Source organism: Hyla sarda, chromosome 1 (assembly GCF_029499605.1).
Source record: "Hyla sarda isolate aHylSar1 chromosome 1, aHylSar1.hap1, whole genome shotgun sequence".
NCBI lineage: Eukaryota > Metazoa > Chordata > Amphibia > Anura > Hylidae > Hyla > Hyla sarda.
The window spans coordinates 360,163,208-360,186,910 of record NC_079189.1 but is presented as its reverse complement, the minus strand read 5'-3'; the positions used below and the strand labels follow the sequence as shown (position 1 = coordinate 360,186,910).

Here is a 23,703-nt window from a genome sequence, read left to right as displayed (position 1 = left end):
GAACTCTTTTAATACTTTGTGGAGTCTAGACAAGATGCCCTTAAAGGGGTTACCTGCAGAACTAAAAAGGTATTACCTTTCCTCACTCCCAACTGCTCACTTCAGATTTGGGGTTGTCTTATTCTACAACCTTTTGGTAAGAAGGGAGGTGGGCTGAGATAAATATTGCCAAAACATGGAGGTCTGCATTCACCTGCATAAGGTGATTGCAACAGAGTACCTTATATGCCATCTGAGCCTGTCCCCTTCATTCCAGGTGAAGAGGTATCGGGATGAGATGAGACCAAACTGAAAGTGAGCCGCCTGGGAGCAGGAAAGGTAATGTCATTTTAGCTCCCCCGACAAACCCTTTAACATCTTGGGGCAAATCAGGTGTTTTTATAATCAAGGGGAATCATTTGCCTTTTCTCACCCCCCAGCAGCTCATTTCTTGTTTTAGTGTTGTCTTATTCTGCTACATTCTGGTATGAAGGGGCGGGCTGAGATTGTAAGTCAGGTACTATATTACAATTGCCAAAGGCAGGCAAAACCAGAAGTGGCTAAGGTACGCACAATGCCCCTCATTTACTATTGCAAACCCGACATGTTTTGTTGGGTTGTTTGCCAGATTCTGTCGCATTGCGCCAGAAATTCTGTCTGCACCAGATTTTGCACCAGAATTTGTGCCAGAATTGAAAAAACCCTGACTAACTCCATTTTACTAAGAAACACCAAAAAGGGGCGTGGCTGCTGTGAAAAGGGGCGTGTTCATGACATTTTCACAAAAACCCAACATATTTACTAAGGTTTCCACATAAAATTTGGTGGATTTGAGATGAGGACAACCCGACAGATCAGAGCATGTGTAAAAAAAGCAAAGTGTAGGGAAAGTTAAAAATGTTGGGAAACCTAAGTAAATACCTTGGGAAATAAATTGTAGGGAACTAAAACCCACAAAGAAACCTACACTCCACTCTTAGTAAATGAGGGCCAATGTTGCTGATGTTGCTGCGGCATCTAGTGTACATTACCACCACATGAATTCCTGGTTTTACTTGCATGAGGTCATGTCAACATTGTGCCTAACCACTATCTGAGCCCTCATCCTTTAGTCCAGGTATAGAGGTATCGTAATGAGATGCAACCTAACCCAAAATTAGCCACCAGGTGTGGCGAAAGGTAACGTAATTTTAGCTCCCTAGATAACCCGAGGCAAATGAGAAGCCTGTACCATTTGGAGGAATAATTTGCCTCATATGGGGTAATGGAAGACCCCCTTTAACATCACAAACTGAAGGATAACACTCCATTAATACCTAGTGGAGTCTGGAGGAGACACCCTTAAAGGGGCTACCCGCACAACTGAAAAAGTATTATCTTTCCTCACTCCCCATCAGATCAGGTTTGGTGTTGTCTTATTCTGCCATCTTCAGGTATGAAGGGGTTAGAATGAGATCCTGGGGAGGATGCCATGTTATAATCGCTACATGCAGGCAGAACTGTTGGCAAATGTATCCACAATGTTGCTGATGTTGCAGCAATCTTTTGTGTGCATTACCCCTACATGGATGCCTGGTTTCACCCAAATGAGGTGATCTCAAAACAGTACCTGACCCACCATCTGAGACTGCCCTTTTTCTATTCTAGGAGAAAAAGTTATCAGGTTGAGGAGAGACCCAACTGAAAGAGAGACGCTAGTTAGTAGGGAAAGGTAATGTCATTTTAGGTAACTGCAGGACAAGAATACCTTAACCCCTAGATGAGTCTGAACGAGGCCCCAATAACACCTAGAGGCAAATGAGGTGCCATAATAATATTTATTTGCCTTAGATTGGACAAGAAGAGGCCCACAAACTGGAGGACGTCTCCCTTAACACTTAGGGTGTGGAGGAGACCCCAATAACATTTAGAGGCATATAAGAAGCATATACCATAAGGAGGATTCATTTACCTCAGCATTGTGGAAACCTGACCCATCTTTTTAATGTGGTAAAAAAAAGCTGTTTTCTATTGTTTAGGAGAAGGTGAGTCATGAAATAACAATTGGGGAGATTTATCAACACCTGTGCAAAGGAAAAGTTGTCCAGTTGCCCATAGCAACCAATCAGCTTGCTCCTTTCATTTTTAACAAGGCCTCTGCAAAATGAAAGAAGGGATCTGATTGGTTGCTATGGGCAACTGGGCAACTTTTCCTTTGCACAGGTTTTGATAAATCTGACCCATATAACTGCAGTAGGAAAACATTATGCAGGTTCCCCAAAATAGCTTAGGATTCATTTACATTGTAATTAAGGTGAACAGTCAGCTGTTTTATATCAGTGTTTCCTCAGCCCCGCATGCTAGTACCAGCAACAGGTCATGTTTTTAGGATTTTCTTAAGTAGTATAATTATGGTCAGTGCATCAAGCATCACACTAAATGTTTTCTATGATATTCCCAAACCATGACCTATTGGGGTCACTTGAGGATTGTGCTTAGTAAACACTGCTATAGAGGGTGCAGGGGTAGACTCTGCAATAAAGGAAGCTAGGCGAGACACGTCGGAGTGTGAGATGGGGAACATCTCTGTGGCGGCATCCCATATTGCTGGTATGTATAATCATTTTGTTACTTTGTGCCTCAGTTTTTTCTCTTACATTATCATTATCATTAATTATTATACCCATGTTATATAGTACCTATTGGTACATAGTACTGTGTTTATTTTCAATAGTGGGATTGACACTACCAACAAAATAGAACCAGATCATGTAAAATGACTTTTATTAACACATATGCAAAAAATACATACAATAAAAATAATAAAAAGAGGATAAAATAAGGCACTACAATAGCAGTCACAGAAGATGGGAGCAGGTAAGTAGTGTAGCCCTACATGGAGTACAGGGAATAACTGGTGTACCATAGAAAGTACAAATGTAAACATGGAAGAGGTCACTGGATATTATTGAAAAATGTCTATAAACATATGGGTAACAAATAATGTAACAGTGACACATCAAAGAATGTCCTAAATGGGAAAGGGTACAATAAACAGAGAGTCACCAAGGGAGAAATGAATGAGACACCATAAAGTCCTCCTGCCATGCAGCCACACACCTACCTTCCTCCTACCCCAACGTACGTTTCGCCTGTGCTTCGTCACACGCCCCCTGACGAAGCACAGGCGAAACGTACGTTGGGGTAGGAGGAAGGTAGGTGTGTGGCTGCATGGCAGGAGGACTTTATGGTGTCTCATTCATTTCTCCCTTGGTGACTCTCTGTTTATTGTACCCTTTCCCATTTAGGACATTCTTTGATGTGTCACTGTTACATTATTTGTTACCCATATGTTTATAGACATTTTTCAATAATATCCAGTGACCTCTTCCATGTTTACATTTGTACTTTCTATGGTACACCAGTTATTCCCTGTACTCCATGTAGGGCTACACCACTTGCCTGCTCCCATCTTCTGTGACTGCTATTGTAGTGCCTTATTTTATCCTCTTTTTATTATTTTTATTGTATTTTTATGTATTTTTTGCATATGTGTTAATAAAAGTCATTTTACATGATCTGGTTCTATTTTGTTGGTAGTGTTATGTTTTAGCGGACCAGCCGTGGTTTCTTTACTTAGTTGCTGTGTATGTGTGAATTTTAATAGTGGGATTGACCTTATCCCTATACTTTGGAAATTTTTTAGTTCTATTGATATGACTGCACAGGGAACTTTATTTTGGATATTGGATATATTGTTACCAGCCAACATTTAGATATACTGTATATCATGCTATTGATTCTATCAGTTCTATCAGTGTGTTTGCTGTCCTACACTGTGTATTGATATGGTGTTCCCCCACTAGTATATTTTTTTAACATGTCTTTTTTGTATGTGTATTTTTAAGGGGGGGGTCTCTGATTATGTTGTATTTACAGTGGGGATCAAAAGTTTGGGCACCCCAGGTAAAAATTTGTATTGAAGGGGTATTCCAGGCCAAAACTTTTTTTTATACATCAACTGGCTCCGGAAAGTTAAACAGATTTGTAAATTACTTCTATTAAAAAATCTTAATCCTTCCAATAGTTATTAGCTTCTGAAGTTGAGCTGTTGTTTTCTGTCTAACTGCTCTCTGATGACTCACGTCCCGGGAGCTGTGCAGTTACTATGGGGATATTCTCCCATCATGCACAGCTCCCAGGACGTGACATCATCATTGAGCAGTTAGACAGAAAACTTCAGAAGCTAATAACTATTGGAAGGATTAAGATTTTTTAATAGAAGTAATTTACAAATCTGTTTAACTTTCTGGAGCCAGTTGATATATATAAAAGAAGGTTTTGCCTGGAATACCCCTTTAATGTGCATAAAGAAGCCAAGGAAAGATGGACAAATCTCCAAAAGGCATCAAATTACAGATTAGACATTCTTATAATATGTCAACAAAAGTTAGATTTTATTTCCATCATTTACACTTTCAAAATAACAGAAAACAAAAAAATGGCATCTGCAAAAGTTTGAGCACCCTGCAGAGTTAATATCTTGTACTGCCCCCTTTGGCAAGTATCACAGCTTGTAAACGCTTTTTGTAGCCAGCCAAGAGTCTTTCAATTCTTGTTTGAGGTATCTTTGCCCATTTTTCCTTACAAAAGTCTTCCCGTTCTTGAGATTTCTGGGCTGCCTGTCACGCACTGCTCTTTTAAGGTCTATCCATAGATTTTCAATTCTGTTGAGGTCAGGAGATTGTGAAGGCCATGGCAAAACCTTCAGTTTACGCCTCTTGATGTAATCCCTGCGTGGATTTTGAGGTGTGTTCAGGATCATTATCCATTTGTAGAAGCCATCCTCTCTTTAACTTCAGCTTTTTCACAGATGGCATCAAGTTAGCATCCAAAATTTGTTGAAATTTTATTGACTCCATTTTCCTTCTACTAGTGAGATGTTCCCTGCGCCACTGGCTGCAATACAACCCCAAAGCATGATTTATCCACCCCCATGCTCAACAGTTGAACAGAGGTTCTTTTCATTAAATTCTGTTCCCCTTCTTCTCCAAACGTACCTATGCTCATTCCGGCCAAAAAGTTCAATTTTAACCTCATGGGTCCACAGAACTTGTTTCCAAAATGCATCAGGCTTGTCTATATGTTCATTTGCAAAGTTCAAATGCTGATTTTTGTGGTGAGGACGTAGAAGAGGTTTTCTTCTGATGACTCTTCCTTGAAGACCATATTTGTACAAGTATCTCTTTATAGTTAAATAGTGTACCACAACTCCAGTGTATGCAAGATCTTTCTGGAGGGATTATGCAGTCAAACGTGGGTTTTGAATTGTGTTTCTCACAATCCTTCGAGCTGTTCTGTCTGATATTTTTCTTGGTCTTCCAGATCTTGCTTTAACTTTCACTATTCCTGATGACTGCCATTTCTTAATTACATTCGGAACAGAGGATATTGACATCTGAAAATGTTTTGCTATCTTCTTATAGCCTTCTCCAGCTTTGTGAGCGTCAACTATTTTAATTTTCAGATTTCTAGACAACTGCTTAGAAGAACTTATGGTGCTGATTGTTGGGGCAAGATCAGATGAGTCTGGGCATTTAAAACCTTTGAGATTGACATCACCTGGTCTTCCCAGATGATGATTGAGAACAATCCATGACACTGGCAGGTCTCAGCTGTGCAAAGGGGGCAGTGCATGCTATAAATTCTGCAGGGTGCCCAAACTTTTGCAGATGCCATTTTTTTGTTTTCTGTTATTTTGAAAGTGTAAATGATGGAAATAAAATCTAACTTTTGTTGACATATTATAAGAATGTCTAATCTGTAATTTGATGCGTTTCGGAGATTTTTCCATCTTTTCTTGGCTTCTTTATGCACATTAATACAAATTTTTACCTGGGGCGCCCAAACTTTTGATCCCCACTGTAATTATGTATCTTCAATAAATTATAATTATTTCATATTTTTTTTTTTGTGATTGTGTAGTATATGTATTAGCAAGATTTTGTATGTGGTTTGTCATTTGGTGTTACTTGCTATATAGCTTTCGGTTTAATGATATCCTTGGTTATTCCAATTTTTTATGTAAGCTTATTATAATATATTTGTAATGACTGCTTGTTAGGGTGCATGCACACTACGTTTCTTAAGATACGGGACCGTATACGGCTGGGGAGAGGGGGGCGGAGAGTCGGGGCGGGGCAACCGCACGCTGCCATATGCGGTCCCGTATCTAATGTATTTCAATGAGCGACCGGAGTGAAACGCTGCCTCCGGTCGGCTCCGTTTTGGCCCGTATACGGTTTCCCGACCGCACCTAAAAACGTAGTCAACAGCGTTTTTAGGTTCGGTCGGGAAACCGCATACGGGCAAAACGCAGCCAACCGGAGGCAGTGTTTCACTCCGTTCGCTCATTGAAATACATTAGATACGGGACCGCATATGGCAGCGTGCGGTTGCCCCACCCCCGACTCTCCGCCCCCCTCTCCCCAGCCGTATAAGGTCCCGTATCTTAAGAAAAGTAGTGTGCATGCACCCTTAGTGTGGGTGATTCTGATCAAAATGGGGGGAGATTTATCAAAACCTGTTCAGAAGAAAAGTTGCTGAGTTGCCCATACCAACCAATCAGATCACTTGTTTCATTCTTGAAAAGGCCTCTGAGAAATAAAAGGAGCAATCTGATTGGTTGCTTTGGGCAACTCAGCAACTTTTCCTCTGCTCAAATTTTGATAACCCCCCCCCATGGTGTTTATCTTATCTTTCTAGATGCTGTCATTCCTGGGATATTGTAAAAAATCCAATTATGTGAATGAGGCTCTTGGTGCACTCACTATGTAGTAGATACATGCAAAAGGGGCAATATATAGGGCGTGAATCAAGGACTGGCCAGGAAAAAAAAAAACAGTGCACCCCTGGGCTTGGAGTGCCTTGATTGCACCAAGAGCCTAATTTACAATTCATTATAACAAAATACATTTTTTTTTTTAGGTGTGTTGTGTTGTTTACTTGTCAGGCATAGTAGTGGAAACCATCTCATGGACGGAGTCTCTTACTTATTCAGGGCTAAACGCTAGCCCCAAAGACAATTAGCACTTACCCCCAATTAACTGGAAGGAAACCGTATCAATAGGCCTGGAGCATTAAAATGGCACGCCCACCCTGGTAATGTCAGGATGTTGCTGCTTGTTTGGTATCTGGCTAATGCTGAAAAAAGGGGGAACTCCACCCAATTTTTTTTTTAAAATAACTTTTATTCAGTATTAGCCAGATACTAACCAAGCAGTAACAACCTGGGTGAGCAAGGACTATCATCTTTGGTCCTCCCCAGCCTAAACAGTGCCAGCCTGTTACCGCTTGGGATCAGCTGCATTAACAGGCTGGTGCTTGGGGCTTGTTGGTATCAGAAATAATAAACACAATTTTTTATTTAACACCCTAAGGACTCTGCCCATTTTGGCCTTAAAGGGGTACTCCGCCCCAGGACATCTTATCCCCTATCCAAAGGATAGGGGATAAGATGTCAGATCGCGGGGGTCCTGCTGCTGGGGACCCCCGGGATCTCGGCTGCAGCACCCTGTTATAATTACTGCACAGAGCAAACATTACTGCACAGAGCAAACTCGCTCTGTGCATAGTGACGGGCGATACAGGGGCCGGAGCATCGTGACGTCACAGCTCCGCCCCCTCATGATATCACGGCCCGCTGCTTCAATACAAGTCTATGGGAGGGGGCATGGCGGCCGTTACACCCCTTCCCATAGACTTGCATTAGGGGGGCGGGCTGTGACGTCATGAGGGGGCGGAGCCTTGATGTCACAATGCTCCGGCCCCTGTATCGCCCGTCATTACGCACAGAGCGAGCTTGCTCTGTGCAGTAATGATAACGGGGGGCTGCAGCCGAGATCCCGGGGGTCCCCAGCGGCGGGACCCCCGCGATCTGACATCTTATCCCCTATCCTTTGGATAGGGGATAAGATGTCCTGGGGCAGAGAACCCCTTTAAGAACTCAGCCAATTTTATTTTTGCTATTTTGTTTTTTCCTCCTCACCTTCTAAAAATCATAACTCTTAAATTTTCATTTAGGTCAGACAGAAAATAAATTAAAATAGAAAAGAACTTTCTGTGGAGCATATAGCAACTGATAAATTTTGGAAGGATTAAAGGGGTATTACAGGAATTTTTTTTTATTTGACTATGCTACAGGGGCTGTAAAGTTAGTGTAGTTAATAATATATTGTCTGTACCTGTGTGTGACGGTTTTCTCCCAATTCTTATGTGATTTTCACTCCAATATTTATTTTTACCAGCATACAAAATGACTATTGTCTCAGATTTTTCCCAGCTTGCAATGCGGCCGAGACCTTACTCACTAGTCAGCTGATGACGGGGAGGGTGGAGGGATCAATCTGCAAATAATGCAACAGCTGTAGGCCCCCTGATTGAAAACCACACTGATTTGAATGGTTGCAGCTCACCTCAATGGGGGAGGTGGCTGATGTGTGGGAGGAAGGAAGATGGAATTGTGGGATTTGTAGTCAAAAAAAGAAAAGTCAAACAGGAAATACAAGTTCACAAACAGCTAGCCACAGTATTATGGTAATCTCACAACATAGCCATTAGCCCCTAGACAAATGCAGATCCTTCCTAAGGATGTCCATTACTGTCTGCCAGGTACGTACTAAAATCACCTTATGCTGGATAACCCCTTTAAGATTTTTTAACAGAAGTAATTTAGAAATCTGTTTAGTTTTCTGGCACAAGTTGATTTTTATAAAAATAGTTTTCCACCAGAGTACCCCTTTAACCCCTTAAGGACCAAGCCCAGTTTCACCTTAAAGGATAGGGGATAAGATGTCAGATCGCCGGGGTCCCACTGCTGGGGGCCCCCGGGATCTCGGCTGCTGCACCCACCTGTACGGCTTCCACCTCACACCGGCAACGCTGGAGGCTTCAGAGCCCGACCACAATGGTGGACGAGCGTGACATCACGACTCCGCCCCGTGTGACGTCACACCCCGCCCCCTCAATGCAAGTCTATGGGAGGGGGCGTGACCACTGTCACTTTAAGCATTAATAACTCTGGGATGCTTTTACTTATGAATTTGATTCAGAGATTGTTTTTTCGTGACATATTCTACTTTAAGATAATGGTAAGTTTTCGTCGATACTTTTCATTTCTTGGTGAAAAATTCAAAAATTTCATGAAAATTTTTACATTTTTACATTTTTCGAACTTTGAAGCTCTCTGCTTGTAAGGAAAATATACATTCCACATAAATTTGATGTATTGATTTGCTTATACAATATGTCTACTTTATGTTTGCATGTTTTTACTTTTGGAAGACATCAGAAGCCTTCAAAGTTCAGCAGCAATTTTCCAATTTCTCACAAAATTTTCAAAATCTGAATTTTTCAGGGACCAGTTCAGTTTTGAAGTGGATTTGAGGGGCCTTCATATTAGAAATACCCCATTATGAAAACTGCACCCCTCAAAGTATTCAAAATGACATTCAGAAAGTTTGTTAACCCTTTAGGTGTTTCACAGGAATAGCAGCAAAGGAGAAAATTCAAAATCAAAATTTTTTACACTAACATGTTCTTGTAGATCCAGTTTTTGAATTTTTACAAGGGATAAAAGGAGAAAAAGCCTCCCCAAAATGTGTAACCCAATTTCTCTCGGATAAGGAGATACCTCATATGTGAATGTTAAGTGCTCTGTGGGTACATTAGAGGGCTCAGAAGTGAAGGAGCGACAATGGGATTTTGGAAAGTGAATTTTGCTGAAATGGTTTTTGGGGGCGTGTCGCATTTAAGAAGGCCTTATGGTGCCATAACAATACATAACAAGGGGTACAGTGAGCCTTAACTCCTCACAGGTGTTTGATGACTTTTCGGTAAAGTCGTATGTGTAAATGAAAAATTCTTTTTTTTCACAAAAATGCAGTTTTTTCACCAAAGGTAATAGGTATCAAAGGTAATAGGAGAAAATGTCCCCCAAAAGTTGTAACCCCATTTCTTCTGAGTATCGAAATAGCCCATGTGTGGATGTAAAGTGCTTTGTGAGCACACTACAGTGCTCAGAATAGAAGGAGCCACATTTGGCTTTTTGAAAGGAAATTTTGCTGGAAAGTTTATTTTTTTTTTGGGGGGGGGGGGGGGGGGGGATGTCGCATTTAGGAAGCCCCTATGGTGCCATAACAGAAAAAAAAAAAAAAAAAAAAACACATGGCATACTATTTTGGAAACTACACCCCTCATGGCACATAACAAGGGGTACGGTGGTGAGCCTTAACACCCCACAGGTGTTTGACAACTTTTCGTTAAAGTCGGATGTGCAAATGATAAAAAATGTTTTTTCACTAAAATGCTTCCTCCCCCCAAATTTACAATATTTACAGGAGGTAATAGGAGAAAATTCCCCCCCCCCCCCCCCCCCCCAAAATTTGTAACCTCATTTCTCTGAGAATGGAAATATCCCATGTGTGGACGTCAAGTGCTCTGCGGATGCATTACATTACTCAGAAGAGGAGGAGCCACATTTGGCTTTTGGAAAGCAAATTTTGCCTAAATGGTTTTTGGGGGGCTTGTCGCCATTAGGAAGACCCTATGGTGCCAGAACAGCAAAAAAAAGCCCCACATGGCACACTATTTGAGAAACAAAGCCCCTAAATGCATGTAACAAGGAGTGCAGTGAGCCTTTACATCCCACAGGGGTTTGACAAATTTCTGCTAACGTTGGACATGAAAATGACAAATTTTATTTTTTTCATTAAAATGCTGGTGTTACCCCAAATTTTTTAAAATGGGGTTAGAGGTTATGGGATAACACCAGCATTTTAGTGAAAAAATTAAATTTTTTCATTTTCATGTGCAACTTTAACGAAAATTCGTCAAACACCTGTGGGCTGTTAAGGCTCACTATACCACTTGTTACATTCCGTGAGGGGTGTAGTTTCCGAAATGGGGTCACATGTGGCTGTAACCACTGTAACGATCAGCCACCCCTGGTCAAATCACCTTAACCCCTTAACGACAATGGACGTAAATGTACGTCATGGTGACGTGGTACTCAGCGCACCATGACATACATTTACACGCCAACATGATCGCGAGCACCGGAGCGGTGCTCGCATCATGCCCGGCAGGTCCCGGCTGGTATCAGCAGCCAGGGACCCGCCGGTAATGGCGGACATCCGCGATTGCGCGGATGTCCGCCATTAACCCCTCCGATGCCGTGATCAATACAGATCACGGCATCTGCGGCATTGCGGTAGTTTGAATGGACGATCGGATCGCCCACAGCACTGCCGTGGTGGCCGGAGGTCCCCTCACCTGGCTCCGGCCGTCTCCCGGGGTCTTCTGCTCTGGTCTAAGATCGAGCAGACCAGAGCAGAAGATCACCAATAATACTGAGCAGTGCTGTGTCCTAAACATAGCACTGCACAGTATTAGCAATCAACTGATTGCAATGAATAGTCCCCTAGTGTAAAAAAAAAAAAAAGTAAAAAAATTTAAAATAAAAAAGTAAAAAAATGTGAAAAATCCCCTCCCCCAATAAAAAGTAAAACGTCCGTTTCCCCCCATTTTACCCCCAAAAAGGCGTAAAAAAATAATTAATACACATATTTGGTATCGCCGCATGCGTAAAAGTATGAACTATTAAAATATATTGTTAATTATCCCTTACGGTGAACGGCATAAACGTAAAAAAATAAAAAATAAAAGTCCAAAATTGCTGCTTTTGTCACATTTTATAAAAAATTTTTTTTTATAAAAAATGAATAAAAAGTAAAACCTAAGCCTAAGTGGTACTGATAAAAACTACAGATCATGGGGCAAAAAAATAGCCCTCATATCGCCCCATATACGGAAAAATGAGAAAGTTATAGGTGGTCAAAATATGGCAATTCCAAACATACTAATTTTGTTAAAATGGTTTGAGATTTTTTTTTTAAGCGGTACAATTATAGAAAAGCATATAATCATGGGTATCATTTTAATCATATTGACCCACAGAATAAAGAAAACATGTCATTTTTACCGGAAAGTGTACAGCGTGAAAACAAAACCTTCCAAAATTTGCTAAATTGTGGTTTTCTTTTCAATTTTCCCACATAAATAATATTTGTTTGGTTGCGCCATACATTTTATGGTAAAATAAGTGATGTCATTACAAAGTACAATTGGTGACACAAAAAACAAGCCCTCATATGGGTCTGTGGATGGAAATATAAGAGAGTTATGATTTTTAAGAAGGCGAGGAGGAAAAAACGAAAATGCAAAAATAAAATTGGTCTGGTCCTTAAGGCCAAAATGGGCTTGGTCCTTAAGGGGTTAAATGTACATGGTGCTCTCACTCCTGCGCCCTGTTGTGCACCCGCAGAGCATTTTACGTCCACATATGGGGTATTCTCGTACTCAGGAGAAATTGTTACAAATTTTACCTCTGGTGAAAATGAAAAGTATGGGGCAACACCAGCATGTTAGTGTAAAAAAAAATTTACAATAACATGCTGGAGTAGACCCCAACGTTACCTTTTCGTAAGGGATAAAAGGAGAAAAAGCCCCCCAAAATTTGTTAGGCAATTTCTCCCGAGTACCGAAATACACAAATGTGGCCCTAAACTGTTGCCTTGAAATACAACAGGGCTCCGAAGTGAGAAAGCGCCACTGCGGGGGGATGTCTGGGCAGATCGTGGGGAAGATGGCGGCGGGTGCCGGAGTACCTGATTGCGGCGAGGGACCGGCGAGGGGCGACTAGGGAGTGTCGACCAAGGTGGGACTGGCGGCAGAAAGGAGGCAGCGGTGGAGGCAGCAGTGAAGATCAGTGGTAAGTGATCTTCATTGCTGCCTTCTAGGAGTGGCCAAACTACATCTCCCAGCATGCCCGGACAGCCAAAGGCTGTCTGGGCATGCTGAGAGCTGTAGTTTGGCAACACCAGCATGTTAGTGAAAAAAAAATTATTTGTTTACACTAACATGCTAGTGTAGACCCCAACTATACCTTTTCATAGGGGTAAAAGGAGAAAAAGCCCCCAAAAATTTGTAACGCAATTTCTCCCGAGTACGGAAATACCCCATATGTGGTCCTAAACTGTTGCCTTAAAATACGACAGAAATCTCCAGGTAGCAGAGCGGGATCAATGGAAGCGCTGAGACCAGATAAGAAGTTAAAAGGATTTATTTCCCATAATGCAACGCGTTTCACGGTCACCCGCTTCCTCAGGCATGTTGGGTTTAGCAGATTACAAGGTATATATAGGGAAAAGGGGTTAACCCCTTCAAGGAGGAAAATTAAATTAACCCCTTGAGGGGTCAAGCCCTTTAAGCCCTTCACAACAAGATAGAAGCACATAATAACATCACAACAAAGTACCCAATAAAATAAATACAATACAATACAATGTTTTATTTGTTGTAATGTATTGCATTTGTTTTATTGGGTACTTTGTTGTGATGTTATTATGTGCTTCTATCTTGTTGTGAAGGGCTTAAAGGGCTTGACCCCTCAAGGGGTTAATTTAATTTTCCTCCTTGAAGGGGTTAACCCCTTTTCCCTATATATACCTTGTAATCTGCTAAACCCAACATGCCTGAGGAAGCGGGTGACTGTGAAACGCGTTGCATTATGGGAAATAAATCCTTTTAACTTCTTATCTGGTCTCAGCGCTTCCATTGATCCCGCTCTGCTACCTGGAGATTGCTTGTTTTATCGTAATTCTATTTCAGCGGGACGAAGCTGCAGAGACCCTTTGATGATACGCCCTGTTCCATTGTTGTACTTGGTTGGAGTACAACTTCATGTGGTAAGCGCAATTCACACTTAGCGTTACCAACTCACCTTTGGTGTTACACTACGTAGCCCATCCGTTTGTGCTTTTTTTAAATTTCACTAAAATACGACAGGACTTCTAAGTAAGAGAGCTCCATGCGCAATTAAGGCCTAAATTAGGGATTTTTCTTAGAGACAGACCTGGATGCAAGCATTACACTTGCTTCCACCACCAAAATACCCTATGGCAGTGTTTCCCAAACAGGGTGCCTCCAGCTGTTGCAAAACTCCCAGCATGCCTGAACAGTCAGTGGCTGTCCGGAAATACTGGGAGCTGTTGTTTTCCAACAGCTGGGGTCTCTCGCAGTGCAAGATGTTTTTCATTTTTATTGAGGGGGGGGGGGGGGGGGTGGTCTAACTATGTAAGGGTGTGTGTAAATGTAGTTTTTTACTTTTTATTTTGTGTAGTGTTTTTAGGGTACATTTACACGGGCGGGGGTTTACAGCGAGTTTACCGATTTGAGTTTGAGCATAAGCGGAAAATTTGCCACATCTCAAACTTGCAGTGGAAACTCACTGTAAACCCCCACTTGTGTGAATGAACCCTGTACATTCACATAGGGGAGGGGGCAAACCTCCTGTTGTTGCAAAACTACAACTCCCAGCATTCATACATGCTGGTAGTTGTAGTTATGCAACAGCTGGAGGCATACTGGTTGCAAAACACTGAGTTTGTTACTTAACTCAGTGTTTTGCAACCAGTGTGCCTCCAGCTGTTGAAAAACTACAACTCCCAGCATGTATGGTCTGTCAGTGCATGCTGGGAGTTGTAGTTTTGCAACAGCTGGAGGCACACTGGTTGCGAAACACTGAGTTAGGTAACAAACTCTTAGTGTTTCACAACCAGTGTGTCTTCAGCTGTTGCAAAACTACAACTCTCAGCATGCATTGACAGCCGAAGGGCATGTTTGGAGTTGTAGTTATGCAACAGCTGGAGGCACACTACTCCCAGGATGCACAGACTGCCAAATGCATGCTGAGAGCTGTACAACTCCCAGCATACACAACTCCCAGCATGCCCTTTGGCTGTGCTGAGAGTTGCTGAGAGTTGTATTATACACAGCTGGAGGTACATAGCACTCACCTCCTGCTGTTGTATAATACAGCGGGGGGCCCTGGCGGCAGTAATGGTGACAGTGGCGGATGGATAGAGCAGGAGGGGAGTTGTTTGCCTCCTGCTGTTGCTTAGCAACAACTCCCAGCATGCACAGCTAAAGGGCATGCTGGGAGTTGTAGTTATGCAACAGCTGAAGGCACAACCACAACTCCCAGCATGCTCTTTGGCTGTCTGTGTATTCTGGGAGTTGTAGTTATGCAACAGCTGGAGGCACACTTTTTCATAGAAAAAATGTGCCTCCAGTTGTTGCATGACTACAACTCCCAGCATGCACGGACAGCCAAAGGGCATGCTGGGAGTTGTAGTTGTGCCACCAGCTTTTACATAACTACAACTCCCAGCATGCCCTTTGGCTGTGCATGCTGGGAGTTGTTGCTAAGCAACAGCAGGAGGCAAACAACTCCCTTCCTGCTCTATCCATCCGCCACTGTCACCATTACTGCCGCTGCCGCCAGGGGCCCCCGCTGATGCCGCCAATGCCAGGGACCCTCGCCACGATGCATGGGACCCCGCCTGCCCTGATCGACAGGTAAGGGACCACTGACTGCCCCGATACCCGCCCCGATCACCGCCCAGCAGGCTAGGTGAGTCGTCGGTCATCCGGACCGACCAATCACCTAATTGTGAGGTGACTTCTGCTAGGCAAGAGTGATTGGTGCTGTCTCGAACAGCACCAATCACCATTTTTTTCCGGGTCATCAGAGAGCCGATTGACCTGGAATAGCTGCAATTCTCTGGTCTGACTTGACCCCCCAGGAGTTGACACAGGAGGAATGCTGAACGATTTCAGCAGGCATCCTTTTCCGGTTTATGGCGGTGAACGGAAACCTTCAGGGCGTACAGGTATGCCCTGGGTCCTTAAGTCTCAGGACGCCACTTTCGTTAATAACATAAGTGCTCTTGTATTCTGATATGGAGGGGTCCATATCAGAATACAAGAGCAATTTTGTTCTTTACAAACGGGACAGGGATGTCCATGGGTGATTGAACACATGAAAAAAGTCCACAATAATAGAAAATAAGAGTTGCGGTTCCTGGGACTTGTAGTTGTGAAAAACAAGCAGGTGGAGGTGATAGACATAAAAATCTTGCAAAAAGAAACTGAACTAATTCTCAGAACAGTCTGAATGAGCGAACGGTCTGAATCAGCTAGAGGACCTGAGCGTCTTTTCACATTAACAGTTGCCCGGTGATTAGAGAACTCCTTTCCTCCCAGCTATTACTAGATAACTCTTCACACAAGTAAGGTTCATTGTATATTCACGGTTCAGCATACTATGTTAACATGAGCATTCTAAGATGTAAATCTTCACTAATGTCATAGTTATGAGCATGTAACCTCAAATGATTTTATTTATAGTGAATTATAAGTATTTTGTATACATGTGTGTTTCTATGTTTGTTGGACTAATAAAGTTGTACATAAGGGGAGGGGTAAACGCTATGCCCTAGGTCAAGAATAAGTGCCCTGTGTGGCATGAAACAGCCTGTCGGCCATGGTGCATCCCTAACCGGACTGATTTTGTAATAAAGTAAGTTTTTCCTTATGGAAGAGTGCCAGCACTTTATTCTACATTGAGATTACTGTATGTGATTTGCACGTATGATAGAGTACAATTCAAGGCAATTTCTGGACTGTGAAGTGTACTATTCGCACGTCCTAGGTGGGGACCCCATTTGAGTGGTAGTGCCGGCTGTGTATCTTGCTCTTTTACTATTTACTATTTCTGAGAGCTGTGGTCGGAAGGTATTAGTGCCGGTTGGAACTCTATTCTAGTGCTTGCAGATAAATAATATACTACAGCAAATAAGTGATACCAAAAACAGTAAATAGCATAGCCTACTCTGGTGTTCCCCCAACTCACTCTCCAACGCATTTCGCTCTGCTTCGTCCGGGAGTGATGAGGAGGGGGGACACCAGGAGCCATTTATATTGGGGACATCCAGATACTGACCAATAATGTGAAAAACGCAATGGCACCAGCTGTTGCGGCGCTTGGCGTGTCACGCCCCAAAATCTCCACACTCCCGGAACTGCGTCATCCTCCCATGAGATCTGCTGCATACAGTGACGTCACCCGGGGGAGGAGAACACAGTCCGGAGCGTCGGAAGAAGTGGGCATATGCACTCAAGCGCTCCATGTTAGATCAGGGAATTCTCCTGATGCAGCTGATACGGAAATATCACAATTCATAACAGTGCTTCAAGAGGAACCAACAGCACTATTGGCAGAGAGATGTATAATATGCAAATAATAGAAATGTGTAATATGCAAATAATAACTATAAAACATAAATAGCAGTGTAAGGTGCATTCACACCAAGTTTTTGCAATACAGTTCCCGTATCAGGTTTTTGATGAAAAACTGATTCCTCAAAACCTAACTAAACTGTATCAAAACGTGTGTACAAATTTTAACCCGTATACAGTTAAAAAACGTAAAAAATGTTTAAAAAATGATGTCTGGTTGCATCCGTTTTTATTACGAAAAAAAATGTATACGTTTTTAACTTTTCACTCTATTATGAATAAAGTTTCACTTGTTTGATTGAAATTCGAAGAAAAAATTGTGCAAAGTCAAAAACCGTATGGTGAAAACCATATGGAACCATATGCACATACGGTTCTGTACGGTTCCCATTGACTCCCATGTTAAAAAAACACGTATACAGTTTAATACAGTTTTTCACCCAGACCAAAAAACCGGGGTAGGCTACGGTTTTGGGTACGAGAAAAAAAACTGACAACCTTACAGGATGCAAAACGGACACAACCTGATGCATCTTTTGGCATACAGTTTTCAATGGAGAGTCAATGCATACGGTTTTCAATACGGTTCCATACGGTTTTCACATATACGTATTGTATTGCAAAAACGTGGTGTGAATGCACCCTAATATGAAAAAGTGCAAAGAGTTTAGGTGCTCATAGCAGTGTGAATGAAATTAATAAAAAATGTGTATATGATGTAATTAGTGTGAAGTAATGAAAAGTGAGTGGATGCATGTGAACAAATCCATAAAAAAGGAGGGTGCTAAATATGAATGTGGTAATGAGTGTGAAGTAATAAAAAATGAGTGGGTGCATGTGAACAAATATATAAGAATGGAGAGTGCAAAATATGATAAAACAATGAATAAAATATGACGTGTAAAAAAAGGAATATGCATAAAAAATGCCACCGTGTAAAATAAAAAATGAATAAATGGAAGATCATGGTCAAATAGGGACTAATTGAATACAAATAAATAAATAGATAAAAGATATAGAAGTTTCACTGAATAAGTGAATAAAAAAAAGTTAATGCACAACATTCATGTGAAAAAATAATTAAATGATTAAAAAAAATGCAAATTTCATGTGAATAAATATTGGGACTGGGAAGCGAGACACAAAAGTGAACAAACATCACAGCATATGTGTGCAAAAAACCTAGTGAAAAGGGAAGGGAAAAAAAAGTATATTGTAAAAAATAATATGCCCTTTGCCAGAAATATAAAAATAATACAAGAAAAAAGGAGAATATTTTTTTTATGAGTAACTGCTGCCAAAAAATCAAGACAGAAATTGATGACGGGGATACAATCAGATCCGGATGGTAATATCTGTCTGGATTACAAACCTATATATATAGAAAAAAATTGTTGTAATTAACAATAAAAAACACAATACCTCCCCCAGTCACCGCCCCACGATAGATTAAAATCTGGAACAAATATATGAAAATATATATTATATATATATATGTATATATATATATATATATATACATATGTATCTTATTCATTCCAGTACTAATCAGTTGCTGTATTATTCACAGGAAGTTCTTTTCTTTTTGAATTTCCTTTCTGACTGACTACAGTGCTCTCTGCTGACACCTCTGTCCATTTTAGGAACTGTCCAGATCAGGAGAGGTTTTCTATGGGGATTTGCTCCTACTCTGGCAGTTCCTAAAATGGACAGAGGTGTTAGCAGGGAGCACCGTGGTCAGGCAAAAAGGAAATTCAATATCGGCTAGGATTTTCTCATGGAACTCATCATATCCCGCCATCTACAATCCCGCCATGGTGATTAAAGCCTGCAAAAATAAGGTAAAAACAATGCTGTACACACTATCTGCACACAGTACAAAGGCTGTGTGTAGGTTATAGCACCCAAAGTTCATGACAGTTGCGCTTTAAAGAGGTTGTTCCATTTCATCCTTTTTTTTTTTTCCTCCACACCCTGACCACATATACTGTATCTACTACAAAGAACAATATAACCAATATTACCTCCATACAGGACCAAACAGAGGTAGATACCAGAACTAGAGAGGATATATACCCCATATAAGTGATTACATACAGGACCATATAAAGGTAGATACCAGAACTACATGGGATATATACCCCATATAAATGATTACAACAATTATATATAGTAACTCACAAGGCAACGTCTTCTCTGATTGGAGTCACTCTCTTTCTCTCTTTTCTTCTTTATCCTACTTAAACAGCCATGACGACGTTTCTCAATGTGATTAGTCTCTACAGTGTACAATGCCCCCATTAGTGTACCATAATAATATATCAAATAATTTCCTTATAATAATGCTAAATATGTTTTTTTCTACTATTACATAAAAAAAAGTTTTCAAAGATGTATCACAGACGTGGTCTACTGCTGCCATAATCCATATGCTTTGATAAAGCTGAAGACATATCTCATACATTCATTAAGAATTATGGATCATTACACTCTAATTACCACATATTTGCTTCATCACCGTTATGGATGAGAAAGTTAGGAATCAGCAGCACATAGGAGGTGAACATCACAAGCGCTAATTGCTATCAGACTTTGCAGAATGTTGTTCCACATTCTTTAGGATTATTTGTGTCCTTTGGTGCATACTGGGAAATTCTTAAATTAGAGACCATTACACATGAAGATGACAACTGATAATAGCTGGATTTATCTTTTGTTATGGTAATCTGCATTAAGTCGAAAAACATTCATGTTATTCTTAGTGGGAGGTTCTGTGCAAAATTCTCTCATCGCCACTTCACAATGCAGTAATCCAAATACTGCACAAAGTCATCAATTCTTAAAGGGACATGCTGTAAATGCTTGACAGTTGACCCCCTTTCTTGTATCCTGGACCACTGCATATTCCATTGTGTTTGCAACATTCTCTATTCAAATGCTTTAATTTACAATATTTTAGTCATCAAAAATATTCTCAGATGCGCCATTCACTTCTGTGAAAAATATACGTAAATGTAAAAGGTGGATCATCATTGGTGCTAATACCAATTTAAGAGACACACAATACAGGAAACTATTGTTCTTTACTCTTCTGACTGTGTAGATATCATTAAAAGACGACCACTGGTACTCCGCAATCTCGTGCACTGGGCTTGGCTTCTTATCCTTCCTTGACATGCTCCAGCTGCCACCTTTCTGGATGAGTGCAAGTGACGGCCGGCTCAGCCATTCCCCTGCTAAGGCGGGACATCACTGTAGACGGTGGACCGTCACTTGCACTCGTCCAGGAAACTAGGGGCCGGATGGGCCCCATACAGAAGATTGTGGGACACAGCGAAGAAACTATATGGCCTACCCTGCCTTTCCAAACATATGTCTCTTCTCCAATTTTCCCTGTAGCCACACAGAATATGTTGTTCCACCATTGGAGACTGAAAGGCATCAGGTATGTTAGGGACATTTGGAACATAGAGGCTAGTGCTCACATGGGAAGAGCTAGCCCCCAAGTTTAAACTGAGAAATCTAACTTTTACAGATGTCTGGTCAGACCTCCGAGGAAGCCAGTTACTGTATTTCCCTTTACGTATTGTGTTATGTTTTGGTATACTATTATTACACTTTAATAGGTTTTTTATTACAACTTTATCATTGTTTAGCATTTAGTGGCAGGACGACATGTATATTTAGTGTTCTCCATGATACAATGCCCCCCCCCCCCCCCCCCAATCATTTTGCACTCAATACCACATAATCACAATGTAAAAGTAACATTGGCGGAGATTTATCAAAACCTGTGCAGAGGAAAAGTTTCCCATGGTAACCAATCAGACCGCTTCTTTCATTTTGTAGAGGCCTTGTTAAAAATGAAAGAAGTAATCTGATTGGTTGCTATGAGCAACTGGGCAACTTTACCTCTGGACAGGTTTTGATAAATCTCCCACATTATGATTAGTTCTTAAAAATGAAAAACGAAAATTCTGCATAGATGAATATTATGGCACTTTTCTAGGATTCCCTTTGCATTGACCACCCACCCACCTACCCACCAGGAGAGCATTATAAAGTCACCTACCAAGGGGGGAAGGCATTGCCCCCATCACACACTTGAAAATTATGTTCTGGGATCTCCAATTTCTTTTGATCATCTCTACAAAGGGCCTTGGTAAAAGAGATGACCAAGAACCCAATGGTCACTCTAATTTAGACCCTTAATACTGTTATGTTTTGGTCCTACGATATCCAAAGGAAAAAAAACATCTTTGTGTCATGAGTTGCGGGAAGAGGCAGTACTGGCATAAGACAAGAGTTTGTATATAATGTAGGTATTAGCCACCAAAATGTTAGCAGCAGATCTGTTGAGATGTAAAAGACAACCTTTCTTCATTGCTTCATGGTCCAGTTTGATACTTTTAAGAGTGGATAGAAGTGAGAAAGGACTTTCTGGCTGGTCTGTGTTGACACATACCCATACACATCAAAATGCTATGCACTGTGTTCTGAATGCTGTCATACCCAGAATTCACCAGCATTTTATGTTACAGTAGCTCTTAAGAGGGTTTACAGCAGATAGTTTAAATTTTGCTCCCTACACACTGAAATGAGCCATGGGTATTCATGACATTGTCGACCTTCGGTAGTCAATAACCATAGCATACCAGGAACATCCTACAAGTCATCTAGCCATAACAATTGGCCCTCAGATTCTTTTTCTCAGTTTTCCAACTTTTAACTTATCAACTTTTAGAACTGACTGCTTACCTGCTGCCTAATATATTCCACCCCATAAAAGATGCCATTGTCACCAGATCATCAGCTTTATTGGCCTATGATGGTTGATGATGGTAAATGCCACTGTTTTACCTATATTCAGGAAACAAGTGAATCAGTGATTCATATTAGCATTTTTACAGTCTACAATTCTTAAATTTGATTAATTGGCTGCACATTATAGCAATAAAAACATTCACATCTGTTCATGGCTCATTAGTCAGACACTTGCTACATATGAGGTATATGTGGCAAAAAGCCACTACGACTGTTCTCGAAAATCTTCAGCTGAATGTGAAACTATGAAGCATTTCCAGAAATCAAGTATATCTGTAACCTTGTATAACAGAATATGCAGTTTCCTGGTACAGCTGTTCCAGTTACTATACTAACAAAGTTGTCATTAATCTAAGAACCAAAATGTTTTCTTATTAAATAAAATGTGTATGGGTTACTGGAGAGTTAATATAGCGAAGCCCGACAGCAATGTGAAAGACACCTAAGAGTCATAATCCTTTCAATTTTCCATCTATAGGGTTAACCTATTTTACTTTCTAATGACATCACTCATTACACCACTAAATCCACAGCATAAAAATATTCCTGGTGTTAAATAAAAAAAAAAAAAAAAAGGATTTTTGCAACTTTGATTGGTGACTGCGATTTGTTTTCACACAATGCACTTTATGATGAAATGACATTATTTTTATTCAGTAAGACTTTATTTAAGACAACAAGTATGCTTACAATTGCCGTGATCTCTAGTTTTTAGCAGTACCCTTATGTTTTTATGGACCTTTTTGATCACTATTGATAATTTTTTTCATTTTATTGTTTATTTAAAATTTTTTAAGTTCCTATGTTTAATGCTATGTAATTGCATAGCATCGAACAGTGAATTTGCAGCCGAGGCAGACTGTATTAGCAGATCCAATATGGCTTGCACAGAGGTCATCTGAAAGGCACTGTGGGGGTCCCACCAGCATCTGTAATTTTACCTTTTAAATACAGTGATCAGGATTGATCGTAAAGGGTTAGAAGACAGACATTAGTGCAATAGCTGATGTCCGTCATTAACATTGAGTAAAGTCAGCAAGCTACCTAATAAATTAGCATAAAACATGCTGTAGAGTGGACGGCTTTGCTGACATCTTTGTATTGATCCTAATTTACATACTATAATTAAATGTGATGTGAAGTTTGCATGTAAATTATTAACGTCTATGAATTATAAATGTATCTTCTAGCACTATCATGTATAATGCAAAACTGAAATGCATCATAGTTAAGTCTACCTTCAGGCTTAAAGGTGATATTATAGACAAACTGTTTCCTTAGATAACTATGAACAATATCAATGCATTTAAAAAATGATGGCTTTCAATGTGCTTCAACCAATCAAAAGACATCACCTTAGGATAATATTGCATTTGCAAAGTTTAAAATGATATGTGCCTTACATAAAATACGAGCATCTAGCCTCATTTTTTATTATTTTTTGCCGGCCTTAACCCCTTAAGGACTCAGGGTTTTTCAGTTTTTGCACTTTTGTTTTTTCCTCCCTACCTTAACCCTTTCAATTTTCCACCTAAAAATCCATATTATGGTTTATTTTTGTGTCACCAATTCTACTTTGCGGTGAAATTAGTAATTCACCCAAAAATTCACGGCGAAACGGGGAAAAAAAATCATTGTGCGACAAAATCGAAGAAAAAATGCCATTTTGTAACTTTTGGGGGCTTCCGTTTCTACACAGTGCATATTTCGGTAAAAATGACA

At 40.7% G+C, this 23,703-nt stretch overlaps 1 protein-coding gene across 3 annotated transcripts in view; it reads right to left on the bottom strand.

Annotated features, from left to right (window-relative positions):
- PUM3 (pumilio RNA binding family member 3) overlaps positions 1-23,703 on the bottom strand; it is a 133,479-nt gene that overhangs the window by 93,833 nt on the left and 15,943 nt on the right. For 2 of the 3 annotated variants that reach the window (XM_056522565.1, XM_056522557.1), the window contains exon 2: positions 21,916-22,017. In XM_056522565.1, coding sequence (XP_056378540.1) covers positions 21,916-21,953 — 38 coding nt within the window. In that variant the 5' untranslated portion in view covers positions 21,954-22,017. Of the gene's footprint in view, positions 1-19,338; positions 19,437-21,915; positions 22,018-23,703 lie in introns of those variants that run through there. The other variant, XM_056522581.1, reaches the window with a different exon arrangement.